A 24199-nucleotide genomic window follows, 5' to 3' on the forward strand; every position below is an offset into this window, starting at 1 on the left:
TGATTTTTATTAACTAATCTACAGTACTGTACAACATAGTATACTGGTTTATCAGAGGCTTGTCAGAGCACATTACAGATACATTTGAATGACAAAATTGCATTAATTCAAAGTTAATTCTTGAGCTTTTCCTTTCATGATCAGAAACCACAGTGATGTATGAGTCAGCATTTCAAATGAAAAGACGTCTGAATAGTGATGACGCTCTAAGATCGTACAGATGTACTTCAAGTGAGAAGCTTTTGCCAAAGTGGAGTCCCAAGTGTTCTTATATGATTCATTTTAGTATTAATTTATGCCGTCTATGACACTCACTGATGAAAACCTTTAAAAATGAACAGAGTGTGAGAAGAGGGAGTCTCATATTTGCAGTGCAGGCACAGTTTGTTCTTCAATAGAGAGATCTATTCATAAGAAGAATGACGTGCGTTTCTCTACAAACTTCCAGCATTAACTGAACACAGTTCTATGACAGCGGGGACATGCATTACTTATGAAGATGTGTACCATCATGTTCACATGATAAATGATGAGATATCGCAGCGTCACTATTGTTGATTCACATTAAAGAGCAAAGTGCAAAGTCTCTGAGACTTGTAACCCATTCCATCCAAACACGAGGATTCAAAGAATCCAGTTTGTTAACAGTTCAGCTCGACTCAAGTTTAGCAGTTTAGTCGCCAAACCCACAGAAATGAGTCAACCGTGAAACAGTCCAACATTAGAACCCACACTGGGACTGCAAGCAGTCCAAGATCAGCTTAGTGCGGTTCATTTCAGTTCATTAGAATCCACAGCACTTAATCACATGGATAAATCCAACAGTTTGTGGTTGATTTTTGACATTTAAGCCGCATGTATTTTGCTTAGGGATAAATGCTGTCTTGACAAAGCTGATCAGCAGCGACAAGGTGAGTCAAGGAGAAACTTGGAGGTCTTCCAGTCTCCTCAGCTGAATGTCCACACCTCCAGCTCCATGACTCGGAAGTCATCAGTTTCCGAGAGGCAGCAGTTATTGAAAGTGTAGCAGGGGCTGCTGCGGCCCAGATACAAATTCTCATCCAGCCACAGACCAAAGTGACCACTGGGGGGAAAGAAAGAAAGAAAAACAGCCTATTTTCCTCAACTTGGTTTGACTGAAACATTTTTTTACATAACATACAAGTATAAATTGTATGCGAGAAGAAGTGGAGAGGAAAACGTTACCTGCCGCCACCAATGGCAAATGAGTCCAAGTCTCCTTTAATGAAAAAGGAATTCTCTCCAGTCCACCTGAAGCTCTGCAGAGAGAGATGGCACAACAGTGTTTTAAATCTCAAATTCACAATCAGAAACTTCATTTTTAGTGCCATCACTTCAGGATTTTCTTCAGTAAAGGTCAAAATATCTGTTTTAACAGGGATCACATGCAACTTTTGCATCCTTGAGTGATTAAATTTGTGCAATTCATGGAATTTATTTATGACTTTATTGAATTTTGACCTCATAGAAAATGCAGCATTTTGCAGATATTTTACTCATTGCCTGAACCATATAGACAGATAAAGCACTCTGGGGGGATGGTTGTTATCTGCTTTACCTTGAAGCGAGGATGCAGCATAAAGAGAAATGTTTCTCCTGTGCCATAGAACGTCTCGCTGGGCCTCAGTGGGTGTGAGAGGAACGCCCCAAATATCTGATGAAGAAAAGTCACAATAAACCAAGACAATTCAAAAAGACATTATAACACCTCTTACAGAAATGAGACATACAGCACAGTGTGATTTTACCTCATCAAGTGCATCCTTGATGACGATAAGCACAGGGGAGTCTGTGGCACTGAGTTTTCGGTAGAGGGACTTGAGGCTGGCACCATGACGAGATGTGCTGTAAGCCAGCTGCCAGGTATGGCCGACTGTCCTGGGGGGCAGCTCCTTACAAAGCTGGGAAAAGATAAAAGATGAGAAAAGACAATTAAAGTGAAGGAGGAAGGAAGGGGTATAAAAGGAAACAGAGTCAAATGCTAAGTGGTGAAGGGTATTTTAATGCTCTCAGGACATCATATTGATCCACACAGCGGTCAGACTACTCTTCTTCTCTGGCTCTAGAGCCAGTGGCAACAGCTCTTCTGTATTTCAAACCTGGTCTAGCGATGACGAAGCTAAATTCAAAACAGACTCCAGCGCACAAACTGGTTCTTGTGTGCAGATCAGCTGATAAATATTTATACCTACTAAAAGCCACGCTGAACTGTTGATGAACTGAGAAAATCGGTTTGCTTATATAAGACACCTTTACAGTGAAAAGTATAAGAGGTAATATGGAATATAGTTAAGTCCATTTTATTTATAGTAGAGGCTATGGCCAAAAATCACAATCTCCATCACAAATTTTCCTTGTCTTGTCAATCTGTCCAGCATAAAACTCCTTCATTCCATAGACCTTCAGTTCTGACAAGGAAAAACAAAATCACTGTGGGGGGGGGGACCTTAAAATGGTCGACATATCTGATTGAAACATGATTGATATTCTGTTAATAAAACAGTTGCAGTTGCTTGTCCATCTTTGTCTGATTGTATGTTCACAAAAGAAGAAAAAAAAGAGAAAACAGCCGATGTAAAAGTGAGATGTACAACTGTTAAAATTTGACCTACCTACAGTTTTGACAGAACTGTCAAAAATTAATTAATTAATTAATTAAAAAAAAAACAGTTGCAGGCTTCACTCTCAATCTATGACAAAACAGTGTCAAAAATAACCTTAATGAACCAACATGGTCACAGATTTTTTTCTAGAAATGCCCCAAATGTTAAAGCAAGTGTGAGGATTTAGTTAAGCCATTATTATCATACTAGAAATGATAAAATGACACAAAATACCTTAAATCACAAAACAATATGTCAATAACTAAACTAAATCAAAAAGAACTAAATAATTACATATTTCTCTGTAACTCTAAACTGCATGAATATCACTTTTGGTTGTTTAATATGTCACTTGTCCACTAAAACAGGGTGTGCCGTGGGGTCCCCAGCAAAAAGGGAATAATTTATTTTCACTATAATTCCGTCCATAACTAACACAATGACGGAATATGTGACTATTTTCATACACTTTCTGTAATAAAACATCTAAAAAGCAGTTAAGTATCTTATCAGATGGGGGTCCCTGGGGGTCCATGGTCTAATTTGTGTCAGTTTAGGGGTCCTTGACATGAAAAAGTTTGAGTACCACTGCTTTAGATACAGAGGTGCTTGTTTGTGGAATTCAAACTTGCATATTGTCCATCACTCATCATCTTTGTTTACTTTTAAACATCTTAAACATTGATGATTTGATTGTTCAACAACTGGAATGAAAATATTTGTCATATATATTTTATATTCATATTTTTTTCTTCTTTTCTTCTTTATTTTGTACAAGTCATTCCTTCATTATTCTTATTTAATGTAATTCTGTTTATATTGTCTTGTTTTTAGGAGAGGTCTTTGCACGAGTGTTTGTCAACTCTGAATCCATGTCTACCTGAGTATATGTCAGTAAAAGTGTGTTTTTATAATATGTGGATGTTTTTGTGTATGATGATGTGCTTCATACTGTCTGTGTGTCACTCACCTCTCTGACATGTGAGGGTTCCAATATGTGGCTGTTCTCCACAATATTATTGAGTCCTTCAGGGTCCCTGTCTATGACCAGGGTGGGCTTGTCCCCGCTCTCCTCCATCAACACCATCTGCATAAAAACAAAAACAAATACATTGTCTTCATCAGGAATCAAACATGTTCAGTCTTTAGTGACTCTTACCATAAGGCAACTGTGTTCACAAACAAACACACCTGTTGCTGTTTTTCTTCAATATTCCTTGTTTGCTAGTTTGCTTCTTTCCCACAAGACTCAAATGAACCCACTCACCTCCCAGTCGTCCCCTGAGCTGCGGTGCCTCTGTAACAATTCATCCTCCTCTTCCTCCTCCTCCTCCTCATCTTTATCCTCAATTAGTACAAACTCCTCTTCGTCACGGTCTGCCTCTCCCTCCTCCTCCGCTCCCTCTAGTATACACAGGTCTGGTCGACAGTGTGTAAGGTAGGCATGCAGCTCGTCAGAGCTACAGGGGGAAACGAACGCAGTTGTTCAGAACGGTTGAGATGACAATAACCCCAACAGCTGCGTCAACATGGTGAGAAACAAGATACTGCAGGAACAGACTGAGCTGCTTTTCAAAGCAAATTTTACTGTATACAATATGTTCTCAAATCAGTAAGTCCCCTTTTATTTTTATTAGAAGTTTTATATTCTATTTGAGTTTCTTGAACCTTTTTAACCCTGATAAAGCAGCTTTCTTTAAGAATGTTTTCTTTTAAAGAAAAAGTAGTCACCAATTTTGAGAGTATCACTGAATTGAATACAGACTGGTTGTTGAGGTGTAATATTGAAATGACTAGAGTTTGGATGTCATGTTGGCTGTTTTATAGTGACCATATGTAATCTGATAAACAAACTTATTTGTATATATATACACATATATAAATATGGGCGGGTGCTTCTACTGGGTGTTGAGTTGCATTATGGGAAATGAAGGATCTGGTGATTTTGGAGTTTGACCCATCCAAGTGACTAAAAGTCAGAATATCTCAGCCTCTGCTGCTTTGATTTTTCTAATCTCTCTCTTGTGAGTTTCTCCACTTTACTGTTGTGCGACACTAATTCACTGGAAATCTCTGCCATTAGTTTGTGTACCTCTCTTGTGAAAGGGCAAGCCAGGCATCCCTTCTGTGTAACGTTTTGGCTATCCCCAGGTGAAGTCCTCCACTCTTTTTCTTTCCAGCAGACGACTGAACCCGCAGCCGCACAAACATCAGACTCCCGGCACTACCTGATGATGACCTCCGAGGTACTGGAAAATAAAGAGAGGACATGAATCCGCTTATTGTAAATTCAAAAACACATGCGTTGAAATGATGAGAAGATCACATTAAACATTATTCACATTCGTACCTGCAGTCTGACTTTTCACAGAAGACTTCTCTGCTTCATCAGTGTGCAGCAGCTCCGTCTTTACGTTACTCGCCGCCTCTTGACCTCCACAGCAGAAGGCCACTCCCAGAGCTCCTACAGACGCCTCTGACAACACCTCCAGCGGGCTGCTGTCAAGCTCCCGCTCTGCCTCCGTCATGTCCCTGCTCTCTGCCTCCTCATTCTCAGAAACCTCCTTGGTCAGGCTCAGAGCCAGACTGGACAGATCTGATGGAGCTGCAGACACCAGAGCCGGGACCGACTCCCCCTTGTGGTCTGGGAAGCCACCTCCTCGGCTTTTGGCAGTTTTCAACTTCTGGAAAATTTTCTTTCCTTTTCTCCTGAAAAAGGTGAAGAACAAAAAAGCTTGTACTGACTTTTCATGTAATCTCTGTGTCTCTGTATGTGTGTTTTGGAACAGTGAATCTCTGCTGACCTCTGCTGGGAGGAGTTGAAGTGAACATGTGAGATGTCGGAGAAGAAGGAGACAGATGCCAGATTGTCAACGGAGCAAGACAGGAGATACTCCTCGCAGCCGTGTTCCTTCACAAGAGGATGTGTCTTACATGGATCAAAGAAGATTTTATTGGATGTCACCAGCAGGATACCTGAAACTACACCCTGATGGAGAGAGACAGAGAGGAAATGTTGATGTTAGCCTACAAATGTCTACTGATGCAGAAAACTGATATCAGATGTAAACATTCTTCACACTCACCTTGCGATCAGTGATGTAGCGGCAGAACAACTTGAGGTACGGCATGGCCTCTGGCCCCTCCCCCTGACAGCACTCAGGTGGGAGAGCCAACAAGCAGAGCTGTCCATCAGGCATCGGTACCGCCTCCACATCCTGTTAACAACACGTTGTGTCAGCGTTAACAAAAACAGTGCAAAGTATTAGTTCATTGATCAATTAGTCAATCGACAGAAAATGAATATATTATTTACATCATTTTTTTAAAGGAAAATTCAGGAAATTCTCTGGTGTCTATAATAGTAAACTGAATATATTTGGGTTTTGGATGGATGAACAAAACGGGCCATTTCAAAGAGTCAACTTGGGCTTTTGGAAATTGTAATGGATATTTTTTTTTACTATTAGTTAGTTTCAGTCCTATATGATATTGCATTATAGAAATGAATCTAGTAATCCAACTGCAGCACAAAAAAATTAAAGATATCAAATTTTACCAAATGTTGAGTGATTTTTGTTAGTACAGAATTTGCTTCTCAGGTCCATACACATGTGCAGAAAAGTTTCTTCAAACTCAGTATATTTCTTTGAATGTAGTGCTTCCCTTTACTTTAAGTCCACCTATTAATCATTTATAAACAGTATATAAACACTTAATAAATGGGTTATAACACATTATAATGTGGTTGTAAGCAGATTTATGTGTTTATTAATGTATTTGTCAAAAACTAAAACTGCTCCTGTGGGCACCCATAACTGGAGGCTGGTGTATAAACAGATCATGAATGACAGTATAGTAAAACACAGTTGTAATAATATAAAATGTGTCTTCATTGGAGAAGTTATAATTGTGAATGAGTACTGTATATTAGTGTATATTTATAAACACATACAAATGAAAAAAAAATCTGCTTACAATTACATTATGCTTATAAATAAATGTTTATATCCTGCTTCTAAATGCTAAATAAGGGGACTGTTACCAAGTTAAGTGTTACCTATGTTTAGATTTTTTAGTCCTGAGCAAAGTGTTTTTTCTATGAGATTTCTGTGTTGTATTTTTCTCCAGTCTTCCTAAATTCATTCTGTACTCAGTACTGTGATGTTTTTATTGCTGTATTGTGTTTAGTTGCTTGTTTCCACGGCAACATGTTCTGTTCATTTGATCCATTATAAAAACCTCCATGGCTCATTTCTCCTCACCACAGCTCATACTGTTTAATTACTGGGAAAAAGAGTCAGCCAGTTTGTGATCAAATCTGTTCAATTACAAAGATACTATATCTCTGTTTCTTTGCCTTTCATTCCCTCCTTTTCATTTACTAAATCAACTTATTGAAAAAGAATCGCCTGCGCCACCTTTATCACCCCCTGAGTCATCAAGCTGTTACTACTGATACTCATTTACTTTCACTTTAAGTAGGGATTACTTGTGCTTAACTGAAGCGCCAAACATCAAAATAAAAACTTGTACCATTAAACTTTGGCAGTTTCTGTTTATTTCCTTCCACACACTAAAGATTGTGCTCAAATTTCTGTTGCATGATGTTTTAAAATGGCTGTTTTGAAGTTATACTTTGACCTGTTTGACATTAAAAGGTCTTATGTAACTGAAAACACAGAAATGCTTCTTTCTTTAAAACATAACTTGACATGAACATAAACACATTTTTTCAATCTCAGAACATAAAGAAAGTTACGTTGTTCTGCTTACCAGCAGTTTGTCATATTCTGCCTCTGGGGAGGGGGACTGAGGTTGAGCAGGGAGCGTATCGGAAGAGTCCGGATCAGTCTCCTCTTCAGGTTTAGGATCAGAGTCCAGTTCTGGTTGAGTCGATCCCGGAGTGGTTCGAGTCTTTTTTCCCTTCAGGGCGACCAGCTGCTTCAAAATGGAAGCCATGATAAGAATAGATCTGACATTGAAATAGATACAAGCCAAGGAGTGACTACTTCCTCTTTCTACTGGCCTGCATTTCTCCACTGGTCTTTGTTTGTAGTCATATCTTAGCTCTACTTCACATGACACAGGAGGGTGTTGGATGTGGGTTTGAAAGCAGTTCGAGAGCTACAATAAACCAATTTATGACATCAAAATGACTAATAGAATATTTTATATATCATCAGTCTGAGTTTTCTCATCAAGCTAAGTTTTGGGGTGACTGCTTAAGTAGGTTGAGCGTGAAGCAGCACACTTCCTGCTGAGCAGCTGAGGTTATAAGGCAGACGGGAGAAGGCTCTTGTTTTGCATTTCAAATCCAGTCAACAACAGTGTCACGTCCTCTTTTTTTAATTGGCTAGTATACATGCGTGATGTGTGTGTTACGTGTCAGGGAGACATCACTCTCATGTGGTTACAGTTGACTCTCACCTCTCTGGGGATGAGGGTAGCAGATGAGGAGGACAGTTCTGAGGAGGAATGGGAGGGACGGTGACCCACTTTCCCCTCTTCTGCTAAAGGTGTAGCACCGCTGTTGAACTGAGATGAGACGCTGAACACGGTGTCACCAGGGAGACCCTTCGAGCAAAAAACACAAACATAAGAAAATCAAGTTTAAAGTTCACACACCAGCTCTCGAGAAGTTATTATTTTTTTCTGCGCCATATAAAGGATTATATAAAGCAGTGTCTCTGGTTTTTAATATGAATGAAATGTTAATGTTTTGTGTCCAGTGCAGTTCAACAGCAACTTGTCCTGCACCTGAGGGACTCTAAACATTTTAATTATCCCCACAGCCCCTGCTTGTGGAGCACTCATGACGTGCTTCCACTCAAAATCAGGTTGTCAGGTCAAAATAATCAGTGAATGAAACATACAATTGTTTGCAAGTAAGATCATCCAGTTTAAGCTGAAACTGCGTAGGCAAGCATCAGTTCCACAACTGTCATTCACTGACAGATGGATCCATTGACCTAAATTAGATTACTGCCGCCTAGCAGATTACGCGACCACAGGAAAACTGTGTGCGTTTGTGTGGGCGTGAGTGAGTGGAATGTGTCTTTGGATTGTGTGTGTGCTTGCGTAGGAAAAAAACAGTGTGTGTGTGTGTGTTTGTGTTTGTATATGTGCTGCTTATCTTTTTTAGTAAGAAATGTACTCCTGACACCAGAAACGATAGCGGCTCAAGAGAAAAACAATAAGAGGATATGCAGCTAAAAATATTCATACCTATTTTTACAGTATATCAACATAGAGTCTGAGAGGTGTTTTTTAATATTTGGTCTACCTTAAAAAGCATCAAAATGTGAAATATATGTTACTAAAATGGTTAAAATCTTTTTTTTTCTAAAAGAAAAAAGAAAAGTGATGAAAGATAATATGGTAAATTTCCATGCATAGGTCAAACATCAGTCTAGAACACCCTTGTCAGATGCATGATCATACAGAGACAATTTTCTAACTCCTATTTAACAACTCTACAGCAAAATTAAAAACACAACTGATAAATACCTTAGAATAAAAGTCTGAATATACATTCCTCCGGCTGTATTTGTTGTAGAGGCTCTGAAACACACTCAGTCTTCCCATTGTGTCGGAAAAACGGCTGCGAGAGCTCCGACACTCAGATACAACTCATCTCTGAACCTTGAACACTCCTTATCAAACTCTTTCAAGACCATAAATTGTGAAACCAATTACCAATTGCACAACGCTCACATTATTAAAGAGATTACATAACAGGAATAAATCTGTCACTTCCCAACTTTTTTTTTTGCCCTCACCTGTTCCCATATCTGAAGTATACTATAAAGTCAAAGAAAGACAAAAAACATGTGACTGACCCTGCTGCGTGTGTTGTCATCTGACGGTCCACTCAGTTGCTCTTGTTTCACTGCGGTGTTGTTTAAATCCCATGAAGTTCCTGTGAGGAGGAAAAAAAATCAATTTCGGTCATGACAAAACATCCTGAGCACAGCAGAAGTATGAGGAAGCAGTGCAGCTCCTATGAAATGAAAAAGTAAAAGCTACTATTATATGACTGCCAGGTATGAAAATGACTTCATGCAAAGACCTGAAATTGCAAACACATATTGTAAAATGTAAATTCCAGCTGCCGCTCTCTCTGCTTGGTGCAAACAGTTGGCGCTCTGCCTGCTGATATCAAATAAAGCCAGCGTACCGTGCAGGTAGTACTGCCGCAGTTTGGGGTTTCTGATGTGGGGGATGTGGTTGAGGGGACGGCCCGCAGTGGGTTGGTGCTGACGCTGGTTGCTGGGCGTAGGCTCCTGCATCACTCGGGCCTGAGGCTCAGTTTCCCACGACCGCTTGGTGAACTGAGAGGGCTGAGAGACACCAGCAGGCAGTTTGGAGCCCAACCTGAAAGAAGAAGCAGGAAAAGAACTTCATTAACCTGTGTGTTTAGCTGACTTTATTTCCCGTAGACCCCACTACTGTATATGTAAAATACTAACATTAATTAATAATTGATGTGGGAACCCCTTTCCTTTGGCACAAACTGGATTTGCACATTTAATGAAGGTGAGAAAATACAGAAATGAGCATAAAGACCCATCACTACACCAAATACGGACATATTTTATGTTTTTCATGTTTCATACGTTCTAAGGGATATGGATGAACAATATATTCATTCTATTTGCCAAAAATTAATTCACTTATGTTTAAGGTCAGTCAGACCCTGGAGAGGTCAAACCTCTCTTAGTAACAAATTGTTATAAAACTCCAATAAGAGAAAAAGAAATAGACTTAAACCAATCACAGATATACTAAAGCTAATGAAAATTCAGTGTATTTAACCTCATTTTACAGCTGGACCTCAGATTACAACTAACATGACATTTTCTGTAGCGGACTTCTAAAACATGTTCATGTTTATCAGCAATTCTCATAAAATTAGGAGATGTTATTAAGTATCAAGGTAATAAAACAATGGTAAATATGTTTTTTGAGTGTTAACACACACTCACAGTCTGACTTTGCTCTAAACGACACACTGAAAGCTAACATGCACGGTCCCAACAGTGCGGAAAGGTAAAAAAAATCACTTTAAAACATTATTTACATTAAGGCTGTAACTAACATTTATTTACATCATCAATAAGTCTGTTTTAGTCTAGTCTATTTTTTCATTGATTGATCAAATAGTCTATAAAAGTGATATATTCAGATTGTTTGTTTTGTCCGACCAAATGTTCAATACACAAAGATAATAGATTTACGGTGCCGTAAATCAGAAAAGCAACACATCTGCACACCTGAGAAACTGGAAGTGGAGGGAAGGAGGAATAATTGCTGATACATTTTCTGCCAATGGACTAATCATTTGAGCATTAATTCACATTGTGTTATTATAATAATTTTGGGTAGTAAAATCAAACTGTCTACAAACACAAACAAATGCCTCTCTAAGCAGGAAATCACCAAATCAAGACCTACTGCTCTGATATACTTTGATATTTATTAAAGATATTCAATTATACATCTCTTTTTACCTTCATAATGACATATTTATTTTACATGACTGCCTAAATGACATGAATGAATGTCTGATAATTTTTTGCAGCTTAAAGCTGATTAAAACAGAGGTGTGGGGGAAAGCCTTGTTCCCTTCTCCTCATCTGTTAAATCCACACTCAGAAAGTTGGGTGTCACTTTAGACCAGGCATTATCTCATGACGAGCATGTGAGGCATTTGATTCGTTCTTGTTGTTCCATCTGAGGAACACTGCTAAACTTAGACCCGCTGCATGTCAAGCTGAGATGGAAATGATGATTCATGCTTTTATTTCATCCCCTCTACTCTTTTGTATTTCCCTCTTCAGCTTTTTTTTTTTTTTTTTTTCTCACCAAAACATCCTCGGACTGTTTATAAGTAATCCAGAAGCTCTTTGACGGATCATCAGAAAGGTCTCATGTAACTCTGATCTTGATCTTTTTACACTATTGATTCAAAATCCAATTCATGATCCATATGATTACTTTTAGAGCTCATATTACAGATCTCCTGCAGCCTTATATCCTCAGTAAGTCCATAAGGTCCTCTGATCAGGGCGTACTGCCTGTTTAAAATTGCCTTTGCTTAGTTTTATTTATTGCTCTCTATTTTATTTATCACTTTTACATTCTGTATATATGCACGTCCTTGTTATTATGAGGCAGTTTGATCTAGAAAGGTGCTAAATAAATGAACTTCATTACAAGTTAATTAACATTTTGTAGCCATATTCAGTGAATCGAAGAATTTTCTTAGAGATATTCCCTGCAAATAAGTTTTATTGACCATTGTGAATCATGAAATGTCCTCTTATTTCAATAAAATGTGTTTTACTGGAATCACATGGTGATAGTATCATAGGATGTATTGCTTTATTCACCATCTATAAAGCAGCTATTAGATTTTTCTCTCGATGACATGATCTCCAGAATTTCTGCTGCTCAGTTTGAGGAAAAACAGGTTTAAATATACAAATTAATAACACAAATTCTGGGTTGGATTTTCCCTTTAAAAACAGGGATTCATTGTTTAGAGTATTAGAGGTGTGAATAACAGTATTGAGCAGTGTTCAGAGTCAGAGTGGAGTTATTTATAGGGGAGTGGGATCTGTCTGAGCGATGGCTAGGGAAGTGAGTTCCTGGCAAGACGTTGCAGCTCTCACCCACATGATGCTCTGTGACAGAGCGTGAAGTCCTTCAATGACAGCGGGTGAAAAAAAGGTGGATTTCTGTGCTAAAAAACATTCGTATTTGTATTGTAGTCTGGCATTCTTTGTGCCAATCTGAAACCACGTCGCTTTCTCGTGACTTTAAACGAGAATAATGAAAGACTTGAATTGTGGCAAACTTAAACCTGAGATGAAAATGCCAGCCAAATTTGTCACATGCCTGAGTGGAGTTTTTTCTCCTTTGTTTTTTTTCGAGTAATCCACATATTCATGAGCCTGACCTGGTCTTAACATTGCCAAAGTAGCTGGTCCTGGTCTTGTCCCTCTGGGGCTTGTGGTCCATGGCTCCTAGAGTCTCCGTCCTCCTCACAGACTGAGCCATTCTGTCTTTCTTAGTCTGACACTGGCAGCGATGGAAGTCAGAGAGGGATGATGAAGCTCAGCTGACATCCTTCCTCTTCCTTTTAGTCCCCATGCCTACCTTTTGCAACAGTTACAGCACCTGCACCACAACACAGTAACTAAGTCATAAAATGTTGGCTGAATTTACATACATCCAAGCATAGGGTGGAAAAAACAAATGGTAGTGTAAAAGACACATGCAGACAAATGACTCCATAAGGAAGTGAGCTAGACATTTAGTAGAGTAATGGAGCCAGGTTTCCAATTCAATTAAGCTGTCAATCAATCCATATAATGAGTGTGCTTGCAATCAACGTGTCCGTGTCTTGCTGAACCTCTAAACTAGATCAGACTCCTCATTTCCTGGCTCTTAGCAGTGCACAACTGTATACAGACATAACTTATTCTCATATCATAGCATAGGAATGCATCTGGCTTCCTGTAAAAGCCTAATTTCTGCAACTCATCCGGCTCGCATCCCTTTGGGTGGAGATATGTGTGTCATCTCTTCAATAACATGGACAGCAGGTTTAGCCCAGCTATGTGCTGCATCATTCTAGAGCTCCGAAATTACTCAAGTTATATGGTTTTTTAAAAAAAAAATTATAACAATTTGCTTCCTCTAAGTGCTGTGCGTGCAGTCATCACCATGGAGGAAGTAAAGCATTTTTGACGACATTACAGGATGATCGAGATAGCTGCAATGGCCGGAAAACTATTACATCAGCAGATCAACTAGAGATGACGAATTGATGTGAGCGACAGGTAGACTGAGCAGTATCTTTACTGACCTGTCACTTGCCCAGGGATGGAGATGGGTGGCGGTCATATGAGCACGTCTTCATATTGCAGTGTTATGATATCACTGCAGACAACAGAAACAAGTTCAATAGTCAAGCGCCGCCCACTGCTTAGAGAGCAACCGCGCTAAATCAGAGGTATCCGTCAAGATAGTTCCTCCCCGGCCGGCCGACACGAAGCGAAGGCGGAAGTAGAAGGGAGTGATTCATCTTGTGTTTTCAAAGTATTTTCTCATCCTCTGGACTCATTTTCCCTTGTATTTTAAGATAAGGTATTTATTTATTTTTACTATTAATGATGTATTATCCTTTGGTCAGTCGAGAGAAAAATATAATCGGCAACTATTTTAATAATCGATTAATCGCCTTAGTCGTTTTTTAAGCAAAAATGCCCCATTGCTGTGTTCAGCTTCTCAAATGTGATGATTTAATGCTTTTCTTAGTCAAACATCAGTAAACTAAATATATTTGTTTTTTGGACTGTTTATCATACAATACTGGACGTGAAGACATCACCTTTGACTCTGGATAATTTTAGTGGCCATCTTCACTATTTTCTGACATTCTATAGACCAACCGATTAATCAAGGAAATAATTGGCAGATGAATCAATAATGAAATTAATCATTAATTGTGGCCCTAATGTTATTTCTGTCAGATGTTTACAGTTTTTTCTTTTCTCTAATGTTTGTTAATGAATCTTTTGGCAATTTAAAAAAGAAAAAAAGTCCTTCATGGTTAAAACTCCAAAGAAGATGAGGAATTTAGGCCTTGCCAATACAAACAGAGTTATGTTCAGAATCTTATATTTGGTGCTGAGGGATCAAAGAATTATATTTTTTAATTTAAAGGTCATAATGAGAAACAAAAAAAAAATCAGATACATCAAAAACAGATTTTTTTAAATGTAGTGTAGCTTCTCCTGTATTTCTAAACAAGCTGTAATTAATATTTATTAGTTTCTTTATCATGTCTTTACCTTTTGAATTCATTTTTCAAGAATCTTTGTAGATGCAGATGTAACAATTACACAGCAAAAAGCCAGCAATTTAACAGAGCTGGACATAAACATGCCAGGGGGAATACAATAGAAGAAAACCTTGTAAAGCCTACAGGTTTTATAAGTTTAAACAGCTTTTGTTTGTTGATACATTAAACTATAGGTAGAAATGTATTATTTTATTTGTCAAGTCAGAAGAGTTTGGCTTCTTGCATGTAAATTTTCATTTTTGATTATAAAATATGGCCACAATAACAAATAATACAAGCTGTAAGCGAGAATTCCTGTGAAATTCAGGAACTTTTCCAAAAATATTGTAAATTTAGGGTAGATATTATCCGCAGTAAATCGTGACAGCTCACCTCTCAGAAGCTGTGTGTCACTGATCATCTTGTATTCAGCAATGATAATCTCCACCTCTTGGGGGCGCTCTTATACAGGTTCTGATAAAGGCATGCGAATCCAACCAAAACGATGTGCTTAATTTATTTTTTCAGTTGATATGAATAAATTTTATGCATCTCATAACAATCTCCATAATAGAAATGCACAAAAAACTGGCTCAACACCTAAACAAACACACATATAAACAAGCACATTTGATTTATCTATGTATTTATTTATTTCTATCATTAGTTATGTGATCTATCTTGTTATATTGTCCCTTATAATTATAATTTGACTATGTGAAGTGTGTTTGTCAATTTCCTGTCCTGTCTGACTTATAAATAAAGATGTAAAAAAAAAAAAAAAAAGACTCCAGCCAATCAGATCGTGTCTAGATAGTAACCCGAGATTTACAAAATTCTCGCGAGCCGCTTCCAAATATTCTTGTCTAGCTGTGTCAGGTTTTAGGCACAAAAACCACTTGGTTAGGGTTAGGGAAATATCATGGTTTGGGTTAAAATGACCACTTGAAACGTGATGTAGGTTAAAACTACTACTTCATTACAAATCTCGCGAGAGTTTTCGAAAATCTAGGGTTACAGGCTAGTCACAACCAGCCAATCAGATCACAGGAAAGGAAACACAGGTTTCCTAGCCTCATGAACGACAACAACTCAAGTCTGAAAGACGAAGAGGAGAAGAAGCTTCCCCTAACGATTTTAATGATTTATGTTTCCAAGATACAGCCTCAGTCTGCCGTAAGTTGCACTAATGAAGCGTTCAATGCACTTTGTGAGTATAAGCGAGACACATTTAGAAATGGTGGTCTAGTGTACAGTTGGGGGTCAACCAGGGGGCCGTTGCTTGTGCTGCTAAAGCTAACTGTCTGTTTGTGTTGTAATACCTTTAGCTACCGGCTAATTAAATAGCCGTGATCGGTGTACTAAAACTATCTTTCTAACGGTCATCATTTTGTTTCAACGACGGTGACGGTTCTTTTAAAAAGCTTATCGGTAACGTAATTAACCCAGCTAGCATGTTAAAATTTGAGACGTAGCTCGCATTGAGCGTTTTTAAACCTATCGGTGCTCTTTGATATGTTGATCATGTCACAGTTTATCAACATGAACATGATCTAATTAACTCGATCAATGTATTAATTAATGTTACGTTCGATCTTTTAGCTCGTTAAGTCTAGACCTTTATTTTTTATAGGCATCTCTGTGTTTGTTTCTGATGCTTTTCTATGTGTTGGAGTGTGTAACTAGCTATGTTTTGTTGTGTATTTTTTTTCTGCCGTTCTCAAGTCTCTCTTGGAAAGAAGATCTTGATTGCACAGTTACCTAATTAAATATAGATAATATTATAGGCTACTGCAAGCTGCTAGCAGTTCCCAGAGCTCTAATGTTACTCAGATCAGTAACGTCATATTTTTAATTCCACAAAATATCGAAAAAACAGATAATATTAAAATCTTTAGAAGCAGTATCCCAAGTGATACTTTTTCAAGTCTGCCTTAAAACAACAGTCAGGTTCCTAGATGAATACTGAAAGAGGTTTTTCTTGCCTTAATCATTCCTCCTATTCATACTGACTATCAGAAGATCCCTTCATAATGCACTTAGAATGTAAGTGATGGGGGACAAAATCCACAAGCCTCCTTCTGTGCTAAAATGTCTTTTAGAGTTTATCTGAAGCTAATTTGATTCTTCAGTTGTGCAAATGAATCAAATCAGGTAGATATCTTTAGTCTTTTTGTTAGTCTTTTTAGGGCCAAAGACCCTCTTTTTGTTAATATACTTTCACTGCAGCTCAACAGGGAAACACTGTCTGAGGAAACACAAAGAGGGACTTTGATGCTAAAAAGACTGTAAATGTGGCAGATATCCTCTTTATATGACTAACTCAGACTGCTGAAGCCTCATAAGCTTCAGATAAACGTTTAAATGCATTTTTGCACAAAATAACTGTGTGGACACACTGTGGATTTCGACCCTTTGAAGGGGATCTTTTAATAGCCAGTATGAACAAGAGGAATAATTACAGCAAGGAAGACCCCTTTCAGGGTTCATATGGGCACTTGACTCTTGTTTTAAGATGGACTTGAAACACTGTGAACCTATCCTTTAACAACAACTAACTTAACTTGTTGACCAGATATCAAAATTAGGTTTGTAGTCACTCGCGTGTTACCCAACTAATCATTTCTTAACAGCTTTGTTTTAAGTTAATGGATGAAATGATGATGTGTGTAAGTTCTCCCTCTGTTTGTTTCTCTCAACAGATGCTCTAATTAATCACTAATTTATATCCAAGAGTTTGCAGTCAGACTAACGTGGCATCTGTTCACTGAACTGCTCTGTCTTCAGCCACTGCTAGCACCAGGCATTGGTGTGCGACTTTCCAGCGGATGAGACTGACCCATCACAATGGAAACAGAAACAGTAAGTTTGCCGTCTATCCATTCTCCCACATTGTGTAGAAAGTGTGCACCAAGCACTGGGATGGATGTATTATATTTTGTGCAGAGACTATCGGTGTATTTTTAAAATATGTTTTGCAGGATGTTATTCCTATCTGGCAGAACAAGCCTCATGGATCCACCCGTAGCGTTGTGAGAAGAATAGGTTCTACTCTTCCACTCAAAGCTCCACAAAGGGCATGTTTCCAGGTACATATCATATCCCATAGGTCCTGCATGTTACCTTTTTATCTACATTTCCTTAATATTTGCGTTTACAACATTAACTTGTGTCCTTATGCATTAGGAACTGCCAGGCTTGTCCTCTCTTCGTCGTACGGATGGCCCAATGGTTCCTACCTTGGCAGACATAGCCTGGATTGTTGCAGATGAAGAAGAGACATATGCGAGAGTGCGGTAAGTATTCAGTCATTTAGTGGAGTAATGGAGCCAGACACTAAAGAGACAGACACTTAAGTTATGGAATAGTGCCAAGTCACTACTCTCTAAGTGCATTATACCAGACTCAGTTTCCAACCCATTAGGTAAACATTTGCATACTTAAAAGAATCCAACAGCAACAGTCCTGCAATAAATCCTGGTTTTGTTAAGTTCTGCTTTTGTTGATACTGGCTCAGAGAGGCTATAGGGATTTTTGTAGCTTTAGTTTGCAGTGAAAGTTAGACACTATAAACTTCACAAAGATAGGATTTATTGTAGTGCTACTGTACTGGATTGCATTATACTGAACTGTTCCTAAAATATTTTTCTACTAAATATAGATAATAGTACTTGGACTTTTTCTTGGCGTTGGGTAGAAGGAAAAAGAGCCATATAATGGCATGCAGCATAGGCCAAAAGCTGGACTCCACCCCATCAAGATTTAAAAGATAAAAGCTGCTGTTTGATGACACTGATCATCACCTCTTCTATTTGCAGGAGTGACACTCGGCCTCTGAAACACGAGTGGCGGCCTACGCCTCTCTTGGTGCTCCACAGGAACTCGTCTGTGCCCAACTTCCGCCGTGAGGGTAAAAGGGTGGAGGGGCTAAGGAAGCCTGGGGTGACGGCGCTGAACCGCACCACTGCCCTGCAGGATGAGCTGAGCAGACTCCGCGCACAGATTGCAAAGATCGTGGCAAATGATTCTGGTAGGTAACCCAAGCAAGAATCAATGTACATGCGTCATCTGGAGATCTTTTGAAATGGGGAGGATAGTGCTGCACTGTTCTTATTTATACTGATTAACTCAGCTGCTTTGAGCAGCTCAAATGTAGGATTGCTCCAAGCATTGAGTGTGTTTCACCACAAAGTGACTTTCTTCGTGTGACTGATTCTTTTGTTGCCAAGTCAGATGCCCTGATTCTCCTAAAGCTCTTTGGTACTAAAATGTCGTGGCGTCAGTTTGTAGGTCAGTGACTTAAGATAATCTGTGCTGTGCAGTGGTGAGTTGGCCTCAGTTGTTAAACATTTCAACCAGGATGTCGTGAGAAAGTGCCACATATTCACATGTACTTTATTCCCATTCATTTTAAGGAAGCATGGCAGTAGCCTGCCCACAGTCATGCTTTGAATTCACAATAAGATAAAAATAGAAATGGCATTTGCACTCTGTTCTCTTTTGATATGTTAAGCTGCCCGGTTTGTCTCACTGTCCCACTCAAACTTTACTAAATAATAATTAGAGACTCACTCACTTCTCTGCTCGTTTCATTTCAGGCTCCAACCCCCTGACTCCTGATCTGCTCTCCCCCGATGACACGAGCATGAGCTTTTCCATGGCGCCTTTCGAGGCGGCGCCTTACCAGCCAGCCGCCTCGGCTGCTGCCTCCTTTGTCATCAGTGATGTCACAGAGGAGGAAGAGGAGGAGGAGGAGGAAGAGGAAGATGAGAAGGACGTAGTCTCTGTGGTGTCAGAGCTGGTCCCCGACCCTCTTCCGCCTGTGTCGATGACGGCGTCGGCGACCTTTGACCTGGACAGGCCCAGCATGGACTTCCGGGAGGCAGAGGAGGATACGGTGTCGCTATCAAAGTCCACCAGCTTTGCTGACGTTATGGACATCCTGAAGGACATGAACCGCATGAAGATGAGCAAAGACAGGTACATACAAAAAAGCTTACCTTGCAAGGCAGCTGGATTTGTGAGATCATGACATAACACGATCACGCGAGAATCCATCTTGTCAGGCTTGAAGTTATGCACTTTTGTCAGAACCACCAATCCAGCTGCCTCACAAGTTAAGACGGTGATAGACAGTAATAGACAGATGGTTCATCCAATAACCTGCCAGGTATTTTTTTGAAAGTGCCTGCTCTTTTCCAAACAGTTTCCAAGGACGACCTTTCAGATGGTTCTGTGTAACAAACCATCTGGCACACAAGTAGCACATTCATTCTTTTACAAAGGAAAAGTTGAAACCACAATCAATATTTCTCCTCCTTAATTAATTAAATACACTGAGAGATTTTGCTGCTACAGCCTTATTTGATCTGGTATGACCAATAGCTTATGGTGGCTAATGTTCACAAATTTAGATAGATATTGCTATTGATTTGATTTGATTTATTGGTTGGGACAGTGTGCAGTTTTAAACATTAAAGATGCATCGCACCGGAGTTAGCTCGAAGCTAATTTGCATCCGTAGTCCCCCACAATCAAAACATACAACAGTAAACAGTACAAAGCAAAAAAAACAAAAAACACACACACACTATGTATCAACATTGTGTTAATTCGCTGTCTTTATGACTCTTCTCTACTTGTGCTATTGTTACACTATATTTGAGTATTTTCCATTATTTTGTAATTGCTACTTGTGACCAAAGTTGCTGCTGTTTAGAAAAAGTTACATTAGGATCACTTTAAAAGTCTTTCTCATTATGTGCTTCTGCAGGGACATTTGTGTAAGAAATCAACATGGCATTTCAGTCCCTCTGTTATATGATTGGATTCTTATATGTATTTAAAATAGTGTTAGGACCACATTGAATAATCCCTACGCCATGTAGAGAAAGGTTGTATTTATGTATTTGTTATTGCAGGTACAACAGAGGCTGTATGTCCTTGAGAGAGGAAGACTCCGCCACTCTAATTTCAGAAGCTCTGAGGAAAAAGTTTGTCTTGAAGGAAGAAGATACTGCTGCTGTGAAACGGAAGTAGCCCGATCATGTGTTTATCATCAATACCCGATCCTGCTGCTCCATGTAAGTCAGGATGGCTGGTAGAATTATTTTAAGTAGTGTAACCTTTATTCAGCCAGTTCATGCGTTTACATTTTTTAACGCTTTAAGTTTTTTTTTGTATAACGAGAATGTCTCTAAAGTAGGGGAGTTAAAAAAATGTAAGCATGTTTTCATTGGTAATGTATTCTGTGATAAAATGTTTCAGCTTACTTGTGAGTTCTTAGTTGTTTATTTTTTTTTCTCTCCCTCATTATTTTTAGGCCTTTGCCTGTGGAATATGTACCCATGGACCACAACCTTGCTCCTCAGACCCAAGGCAATAGCTGTCTGCCAGAGTTAGAATAAAAAAACACTTTGTCCCAGACATCCAAAACTAAAAGCGAACTTCACAGTGCTGGTGCAGCATGAGGGGGGGGGACAGCCAGCTCTTTATAACAATAATCAGTTTCAGCACTGCATCGCATATTGCATTCAGTCTGTTTCTCTTTGAAAAAGGCATTTGTGTTTAAATTTATTTTGATTAATGACTCAAGAGACTGGTCCCACTGCTGTCCAGGAGTTTGATCTGTGCCTGGGGTGCTATGATTAAAGATACATTATTCATTGTGTTATAGCACGGCGCCGGAGGGGCTGACATCTAAACCATCATAACAAAGTTTTGGACTTAAATTAAGGAGCATTTTATTCATCCTGCTATGAAAATAATCCCACCTGAGTCTTTTTTTTTTTAAATTTTCCAGAAGAGATGCAAGTAAACATTTTTTGTTGGTTTTTTCAGTTGGATAAAGTTCTCTAACATACTTGAAAATATATTATGTACAACTGAAAAATGATCTAGTGTACATGCAGAGAGAGTACTGTAACTTATCACAGTGTGTGTATGGGGAAAAATAACTATTAAGATTTGCATTACAGTACTGAGTTTGCAAACATGCAAAGCATCATGTATGTTGCTTGCTCCACCTTACCTGTCAAAGCTGATGTTATAGCTGTCCTCTTGTTTGTTATTAACATACAGATTGACAGTCACTGAATTACAGGATGCAGATTTTTGAAACAAAGTGTAAAAGATGTCTAAAAGGAGCATGGACATGATGATGATATAGTTTAAAGACTGAAGTGTGTGGTGTATAAATCTCTGGAAATACTTTTTTGACAAAGTGAGAATACTTTCTGAAGTGTGTGAGTGAAATCTGCACCCAAATTTTTTTGTTTTTCTAGTTAAGGCAACAACAGATACAAGCTTGTGGAGGTCAAGTAGCATGAGCAGCTTTTGAAGACTGATAGATTGCTGATTTTTAGTTAAGGCAAAGACGACTGAGCTATGTGTAAGAGTGCTTTTACGTGATGCTGTATGCAGAGTTTTCTGGGTAAAATGCTTGTGTGAGTCATGATGATGAATATTCTTGTTGACGCCTTACCACAGATCTATTGCCTGCTCAAATGGCTGATTTTATTCCCTTATTAGTTCCAAGTGCCACGGGTTTGTTTTAATTGACCCACCCCTCGTTGCCTGCCCTCTTGTTTTTTTTTTCCTGAATGTGCCCTCTATTCTCAATTTAACATTTTTTTAGCACGAACATACAATTGATGACTATGTTAAGAACCAGTTATGTGTGGTATTGCTGAATGTTTGTTCAAACAACCCCTCACAAAAAAAAAGGTCTTTCACGTCCACTCATGTCACTCCCACTCTGTTTTTCATCTGTAATGTCGACAGGGAATCCTTTAGTGTAGTTTTACGGTGTGAAAAGTTACTATTAAGTTGTGTTTGGATTGAACAAGAATGTGCCCATCTATGTGTCCCTGTATGCGGTGGAGTTGATGTTTTGTCGTGCTAGGATTTGCCCTCAACAAGTCTTTGGTCATTTTCTCAATAATTAATTTCCTCATGTAAACAGAACTCTCAAGTATAAGCAGCTGAGAAAAATACTATACGCACGGTTAAATATATTCATTGTATGTCTGTACTAAAGATATCAAACCTTACACAGCATACAATACCAACTACATCACTAGTCCTGATAATAGTGTAAAATTTAGCTGATGAGGATTTTCCACAGAGAATTTCTTATCTTTGTTTTGATTTTTTTTACTCTTGTCTAGTTTGAACGTTTCTCACCCTTAAATCTCCATGTGGGGTTGAGCCCACCACCATGCACACCATCTGTGTGGAGAGGGGTCTATCTGCAGTCTTGCAGACTACATGAGACACTTCACTACACAACTCCCCCCTGATATTCTTACCCTAACCCCCTCAATCCTCATGCCTAAACCTCACCAACACAGGACGGCTGCTCTGTGAAGTGGGTGTGTCATGTAGTAGGCTGTCGTGTAGTACTGTGCATCTGCAGATGGACCTACTTGCCTGTATGTTTAGTTTGTGTCATGTAAGGACTTGTAAATAAAGATGGGCTGGTGTTTTGAAACCTTGTCTTTGGTGTCATACAATTTGCATTGAAAACAGCATGCAGTGCCAAATATCACCACAAGGGGGCAGTGCAGGCAAACAAAACTAATGAGTTGTTTTATCTGTTTATTTCTGCGTTATGAAGTAGCATGCACCTTGCACTTTTATTAGTTACACCTAACTAAAACCAATGCTGTGTAATAAAACAGCCCTGCAATGAATCCTACCTTTTATGATGGCTATAATAATCAGTTTTCCTTGAAACTATTTTAGAGTTCATTCACTTTGGTATTTATGGTCACTTTATAGGTTTTGTGGTGTTAATGAGTTGTGATTGAGATACACTGAGCAGCGTGTTAGTGTGGCTCTGTCTAATTCTTGAAAACATACATTTAAGCCATAAAGTATAAGCATCAGTTGACACGTGCTTCAATAAAACTCTGTAATATGCTCTTTGTTTGAACCATTTACTAAAAATCTTCATCTTTGAAAAAAAGGAAAATATGAAACATGGCAACAAAACGCATTAAACATGCGAGACACAACAAGCAGTAGTGTGCTCTCCAGGCTCCATCTTCATCTAAATTACACAAACAAGCACAGACAACTTGCTCTACATTTCAACCAATCAGAAACAGGAGCTGACTGTGGTCTTTATTGGCCATTATGAAGCATTCTACAATTAAACTACAGGACTCATTATCCTTGAGATGAATAATACAGAATACCTATTATTCACAAATATTTCACCATTACAGGGCTTTAACACAGTGTTTCTGAAAGTTGGTCTATCCCATTTATGTTAATGAGAATAGACTAAATATTAGAAACATCTCTGAGTATACCAATGAAATCCAGCTGCACCACAAATTACAGCCTCCAGAATGACCATAAAGTTGAATCCAAACCTGTTAAAACTAAACATTATCACACCCAAGAAGGTGAGATTTACTGCAGGGCTGCTGTATTAGACTGCGTTAGTTTTAGTTTGGTGACTGTTATTTCCCCTCCAAAACTCTCTGAAATTAAAGTAAGTGAGGTGTTTGCATTTTTAGGAGTTATGAAGAATGTGGGATGGGGTGTTAAAGGCTTACTTTTGTGTTAGATTTAAAACAGACATTCAGTATTTAACTTTTTAAGTCTGGCCCTCATATAGGCCAGATGTTGCTAGTTTATGCATCTGGAATATCAACAGACAGACATAATATGTGATACCTCTTCGCTTGATCACACAGGGGGGCGGGCTGCA

General features: G+C 38.8%; 2 protein-coding genes and 1 long non-coding RNA gene across 6 annotated transcripts; 2 read left to right on the plus strand and 1 right to left on the minus strand.

Moving 5' to 3' along the window:
• Positions 1–832: 832 nt before the first annotated feature.
• On the minus strand, positions 833–13655 carry si:ch211-15d5.11 (nuclear receptor coactivator 7). Of its 3 annotated transcripts, none has more exons than XM_042387856.1 (16): positions 13501–13655; positions 12589–12809; positions 9805–10001; positions 9467–9546; positions 8055–8201; positions 7401–7568; positions 5711–5842; positions 5429–5613; positions 4975–5333; positions 4717–4873; positions 3892–4084; positions 3595–3711; positions 1770–1922; positions 1580–1675; positions 1207–1280; positions 833–1084 (listed from the first exon to the last, which is right to left on the minus strand). In XM_042387856.1, the coding sequence occupies exons 2-16, from the start codon at positions 12687–12689 to the stop codon at positions 949–951; spliced, it is 2295 nt and encodes a 764-aa protein (XP_042243790.1). In that variant the 5' UTR covers positions 12690–12809; positions 13501–13655; the 3' UTR covers positions 833–948. The 3 variants fall into 3 exon arrangements, with proteins under 3 accessions (XP_042243790.1, XP_042243792.1, XP_042243791.1); XM_042387858.1 differs by having other exon boundaries at positions 7401–7565; positions 13501–13654; XM_042387857.1 differs by lacking the exon at positions 13501–13655 and adding an exon at positions 13358–13444.
• Positions 3992–5499, plus strand: LOC121880574. The gene is made up of 3 exons (XR_006091603.1): positions 3992–4156; positions 4805–4870; positions 5414–5499. It is a non-coding gene; the product is annotated as an uncharacterized LOC121880574 (long non-coding RNA).
• A 1694-nt stretch (positions 13656–15349) lies between the features above and the next one.
• mtfr1l (mitochondrial fission regulator 1-like) lies at positions 15350–22969 on the plus strand. 2 transcript variants are annotated; one of them, XM_042387862.1, is made up of 8 exons: positions 15350–15688; positions 17181–17340; positions 17460–17567; positions 17665–17774; positions 18297–18508; positions 19077–19458; positions 20400–20561; positions 20801–22969. In XM_042387862.1, exons 2-7 carry the CDS (start codon positions 17326–17328, stop codon positions 20515–20517), a joined length of 945 nt encoding a protein of 314 aa, XP_042243796.1. In that variant the 5' UTR covers positions 15350–15688; positions 17181–17325; the 3' UTR covers positions 20518–20561; positions 20801–22969. The 2 variants fall into 2 exon arrangements, with proteins under 2 accessions (XP_042243796.1, XP_042243795.1); XM_042387861.1 differs by having other exon boundaries at positions 15350–15654.
• The last annotated feature ends 1230 nt before the right edge of the window (positions 22970–24199 follow it).

Source organism: Thunnus maccoyii, chromosome 16 (genome assembly GCF_910596095.1).
Source record: "Thunnus maccoyii chromosome 16, fThuMac1.1, whole genome shotgun sequence".
Taxonomy (NCBI): Eukaryota; Metazoa; Chordata; class Actinopteri; order Scombriformes; family Scombridae; genus Thunnus; species Thunnus maccoyii.

What these genes read in the sequence shown, in the direction of transcription:
- si:ch211-15d5.11 (XM_042387856.1), bottom strand. Translation starts at nt 12,689, where the DNA reads ATGGCTCAGTCTGTGAGGAGGACGGAGACTCTAGGAGCCATGGACCAC. An exon ending in GCTACATCACTGATCGCAAG is followed by an intron (nt 5,614 to 5,710) that starts GTGAGTGTGAAG and finishes TCTCTCCATCAG; the next exon opens with GGTGTAGTTTCAGGTATCCT. An exon ending in TCAAGGATGCACTTGATGAG is followed by an intron (nt 1,676 to 1,769) that starts GTAAAATCACAC and finishes TTTCTTCATCAG; the next exon opens with ATATTTGGGGCGTTCCTCTC.
- mtfr1l (XM_042387862.1), top strand. An exon ending in CACAAAGGGCATGTTTCCAG is followed by an intron (nt 17,568 to 17,664) that starts GTACATATCATA and finishes CTTATGCATTAG; the next exon opens with GAACTGCCAGGCTTGTCCTC. An exon ending in ATGAAGATGAGCAAAGACAG is followed by an intron (nt 19,459 to 20,399) that starts GTACATACAAAA and finishes TTGTTATTGCAG; the next exon opens with GTACAACAGAGGCTGTATGT.